At 50.4% G+C, this 4,751-nt stretch overlaps 1 protein-coding gene across 1 annotated transcript; it reads left to right on the top strand.

The window, feature by feature from the left end:
* Nucleotides 1–964: 964 nt before the first annotated feature.
* On the top strand, nt 965–4,060 carry LOC140263154 (keratin, type II cytoskeletal 7-like). The gene is given in 9 exon segments (XM_072357897.1): nt 965–1,384; nt 1,710–1,918; nt 2,235–2,295; nt 2,551–2,646; nt 2,851–3,015; nt 3,142–3,267; nt 3,383–3,603; nt 3,830–3,868; nt 3,934–4,060. Coding segments are annotated over 9 exon segments (1,464 nt in total).
* The last annotated feature ends 691 nt before the right edge of the window (nt 4,061–4,751 follow it).

Genomic DNA, 4,751 nt, shown 5'->3' with positions numbered 1-4,751 from the left:
AGTGAGCCCCAAGCAAGGAAGGAGTCTTAGAGCTGAGGTTTTTTTTCAGAGGATTTGTCCAATTCAGAACGCTCACAACACCCACCGTGTTCCAAACAAGGTCTCTATTTTAACTAATACCCCACAAAACAAGTTATGATTGAAAACACTCCCAACCAGCAACGTGATGATGTTTGCTAGGCACTCAAAGATGTTGCCTCTCCATAGGCAAAGCCAACAAAACTCGGTTGTCTATCACTCACCTGCACACAAGGCTTTGTTTGCTAACTCTCAATGAATTCGTATTTATTACTGATGTCATTTCTTAAACATCTGGTTGTATCATAGACTCATTCGGGTTGGAAAAGACCTCCAAAGACCTCCCAGTTCAGCCTCAACCCATCCCACCATGCCCACTGACCACGTTCCCAAGTGTCACATCTCTATGGTTCTTGAGCCCCTCCAGGGATGGTGACCCCACCACCTCCTCGGCCAGCCTGTGCCAATGCGTCACCACTCTCTCAGAGAAGAAATCATTCCTAATATCCAGCCACGTTCTCCTTCAGAGCTCTTACTTGCAAGCTGAGGTAGGAGCAACACGTAAAGCTAAGGAAGCACTTTGATGAGTGAGAACTTGATGTCTTCATCCAACCCGTAACAAGGCAAAAATTTTGTACATTCCTGCAAACAAGGAGCACCAGCACAAGCCCTGATTTTCACTGTGATTACACAAGACTCCACTATGACCCCAGTGACTTAACAGCAGTCTTCCATTGCGTTATGGGACAAATCTGCTTTCTCCATTGGTTACCACAGCGTATGCTAAGCAGCTCCTACTCTGCATTGTAAACATCTTGTGGAAGTTTCATGCAGCCTCGCCCCATTTTCCACACAAATAAAAGGAAGAAGGTGCTGCACTGGAGGCAGAGGGAACTGCACCGGGGCTCAGCACACCACCTGCACCCAGCCCTCCCCAGCAGCAGCCATGCCCTGCTCCTATGGCACCAACGTTAGCAATTTCAGCTCATCCTCTCTTGCTCTTCCCAGGAATAGGCAAAGCTTTGGTAGAGTCTTGTGTCGCCAGCGTGGTTTGGGTTCCTTCAGCACCAGGAGCCTGAGCAGTGCAGCATCTTCCAGGCCCAGAATAGCTGTAGGAAGGTGTCCTCCTACAAGATATGGATTTGGTTTAGGTGCTGCTGGAGCGGGATTTGGCTGCAGAGGTGCTGGCTTTGGCTATAGGGTTGGTGGATCCTCCAGGCCGTGCGCCATCGTACCCATCACCATCAATGAGAAACTGCTGCAACCACTCCAACTGGAGCTGGACCCCAATGTGCAGACTGTGAAGTACCAAGAGAAGGAGCAGATCAAGACCCTCAACAACAAATTTGCTTCTTTCATCGAGAAGGTGAGCAGAGAAACCCTCCCCAGCTCCAGCCCCAGGGAGTTCTAGCATGGGGTGAGGAATCCTGGAAATACGACTCTGTTTTAGGCATTAAGGACAACTTCAGAATGTCAGTTGAGCACCAAGGTGTTCTCTTCTAGAAGTGTTATGGGTTTTATGCATTTCCACTAGGCCTGTCCACAAAAACCATATGCACGAAAGAACAGTGGAGTAGGAAACACTGCATTCAGGTGTACCAAGAGCTGCGTTTTATGGCTGTTGCGTGGGTATCACCTCTCACAACCACTTAACCCTCATCTCATTTCCCATTTTGCTCTCTGGGATTCAGGTGCGATTACTGGAGCAGCAGAACGAGGTGCTGGAGACCAAGTGGAGCTTCCTGCAGGGTCAGAAACATTGCAGGAACACCATCGTGCCCATGTTGGAGGCTTGTATTGGGAGCTTGAAGAAGCAGCTGGAAGCGCTGGGGTGCAACAGAGCCCAGTTAGAAACACACCTGAAAGCAGCCCAAGAGGCTTTGGAAACCAACAAGAAAATGTAAGTGAGAACATTTTGATACAATAAATGGTTCCCAGAGAACAGGATCATAAAAGCATGTCCCAGCTTATGGGGTTGGACCAAAATGAGGACGTATCTCCTCTAGATTCTCCTACTCTCTTCTAACCCAAGGAATTAACACAAGCATGCTTTCCCATGGGCTATGAAACAAGAACGAAACATCCCTAAATATCATCTGGGGAAAAGGGCAACAAAAATAAAAATAGGAGGGGTTCCATTTCTTGAAGTACTGCTGCAGAATCCCAAACAAAGGTGTAATTGCACTGAACTTGAAGTCTCCTGTTTTCCCACGCAGGTACGAGGATGAACGCAGCCAGCGGAGCTGCGCTGAGAAGGAGTTGGTTGCCCTGAAGAAGGTGAGCAAAGGCCGTTTGAACCCTCCTGTTGTGTCCAGGTCTTTGGGGTGCATGCAGGCACAGAACAAGTACCAGCAGGAGCTGGTGCTCAGGTGTGCTTGAACTCAGACCAGCAGCAGTTGTGCAAGCGGGAGCTGGAGTGCAGCCATGCTACCTGCACCCAAAGTCCCCCACCCCAAGGGCAGCCCCGAGTCGGTTCTCACTCATCAGCTTCCACTAATCAGCTTCCTCCTTCTCTCCCCACTGCCACTTCAGGACATGGACTGCTTTTCCTTAAACAAAGCAGAGCTGGGGGCTAAGGTGGGAAGGATGGAAAGAGAGTTCGACTTCCTCAGGGTGCTCCATGAGGAGGTAAGCAGCTCCCTGTTGCTTCAGCTCTGCGTCTCTCAGGCAGATCTGGAAGGACAGGGGGGCTGTGGGGCAATGGTCAGCCCTTATGATGAACGGGGGGGACCAAAAATCCACCCCTGTGTGGTCACTGCAAAGTGGGGACCAAGTGTACGAGTGGGGTCGGATGGGATCACGGCAGTGCCAGCATCTCACTGTTACCTCCAGGAGATCCACCAGCTGCAGGTCCACATCTCAGACACAGCGGTGGTTGTGCAGATGGACAACAGCCATGATCCCGACCTGGGTGGCATCGTTGCCAACGTCAAGGCTCACTACGAGGACACTGCCTGCAGGAGCAGGGCAGAAACTGAAGCCTGGTGTAAAGGCAAGGTGAGAAAAGCAGCCGGAAAGAAGGTGTGGGTGCATCTTCCCTCTGAAAACTCAGAGTTGCTCTGATTTAACTCAAAGCACGTGCTTTTGGGGGGCACACAACCCACGCCTTTGGGGCTTTTGCAGTTCGAGGAGCTGCGAGTTACTGCAGGCAGAAATGCTGATAGTCTGCAAGAGAAGAAAAGAGAAGCGGCCGAGCTGACACGAGTGGTCAAGAAACTGAGTGGAGAAGTCAGGAGTGCCAAGGAGCAGGTGAGTGCCAGCAGGTCTGCTGCTCCATCAGGGCACAGTGATGCTGAATTGTTGTTCCAAACGCGTCATGTTTAAAAATACCAAGAGACATTTAAGGCTGACCACATCTTTGCAGTGCTGCAAACTGGAAACGGCCGTGGCTGATGCTGAGCAACGCAAGGAAACATCCATCAAGGATGCAAAAAGCAAACTCACCAAGCTGGAGGCTGCTCTGCAGAAGGCAAAGCAGGACCTGGCCCGGCAGCTGTGGGAGTTCCAGGAGCTGATGAATGTCAAACTGGCCCTGGACATTGAGATCACGACCTACAGGAAGCTGCTGGAGGGTGAGGAGAGCAGGTGGGTGGCAGACATCAACACCAGACCCTTCGGATCCATGTGCCAGAATGGGAAAACCAACTGGGCAGTGCTTTTCAGGTGGTAAATCCACCGCACAGATCAGCTCTTCTCCACCAGTCCCAACACACTGGTGCCAACAAAGGCTGTCCTGCTGCCTGCAAGCATCTGAGGCTCACAGGGCTCTGCATGTGAACAACCATAACCATGTGCAACCTTTCCTCTACAGGCTCTGTGCAGAAGGAGGCGTCCCCGTCAACATCTGTAAGTCAGAGCATAAAACTTCTTCCAAACTTGGGCATCTCCTGCCTTTTCTCCCAGTAATTCCCTAAGCTGAAACTCAACTTTGCCTTTCACAGCTGTCTGCCATTCCCAAGGAGGGTTGGCCAATGGAAGCTCATGCATTAGGAGTGGGAGCACCCACACGAAGGTTGCGTCCATGGGCAAACTGACTGTGTAAAGAGTTGCAGATGAATGGCAAGGCTGGAAATGAAGCCATAAATACCATCCTAAAGAAAGGATCTTGGGGCCTGAGCCCACTGTCAAAAGCGACAGGGGCTGATCCATTAATAAGCCTGGCCCCAGGTCACAAAACAACTGCTGTCATGCTCAAGGGATCCAGACCCAGCCTTAAACACGTGGCATTGGCATCAATCACCTTTCCAATTTGCCAGAGCCCAGTAAATTGAGCTGCTAGTGTAAATGCATTTATCCTACTTGAGGTCTGGGAAGGGGAGAGGATGCAGTGATTTATTTCTAATGACCTCACATTTTGTCAGCAATGCTTGTCAATGTCTTTTATCCCAGTTATAGCCTCACATCTCCAATAAATCTACATAGCAATTCAGTTACGCATTGGCTCCTTTCTGGGAAGAAGAAGGGTTGGTTTTGTCTTTGCTCCGGGATCTCAAATGTCAACACTTATGGGGTCTGACAGGCAGGTCCAAGCCCCATATCCCCAGATAAAGCCTTCCCATCAGCGGTCTCCCATATCCCTCAATCTACCAATATTCTGCATGCAAGGAGCTTACAGACCGCCCTCCAAAGCACCAAACCTCTCTCCAAGGCACAGCTCTTTGCTTGCATGCATGGAGCAGGAGCCAACTCATGGGGTTACACGTCTTCATTAAGGCAGGGTGGAGCTCCAAATA

The sequence above is a fragment of the Excalfactoria chinensis genome, chromosome 28 (genome assembly GCF_039878825.1).
Source record: "Excalfactoria chinensis isolate bCotChi1 chromosome 28, bCotChi1.hap2, whole genome shotgun sequence".
In the NCBI taxonomy this organism is placed as follows: domain Eukaryota; kingdom Metazoa; phylum Chordata; class Aves; order Galliformes; family Phasianidae; genus Excalfactoria; species Excalfactoria chinensis.
The sequence above is the reverse complement of the archived record's forward strand: the minus strand, read 5'-3'. Positions and strand labels throughout refer to the sequence as shown.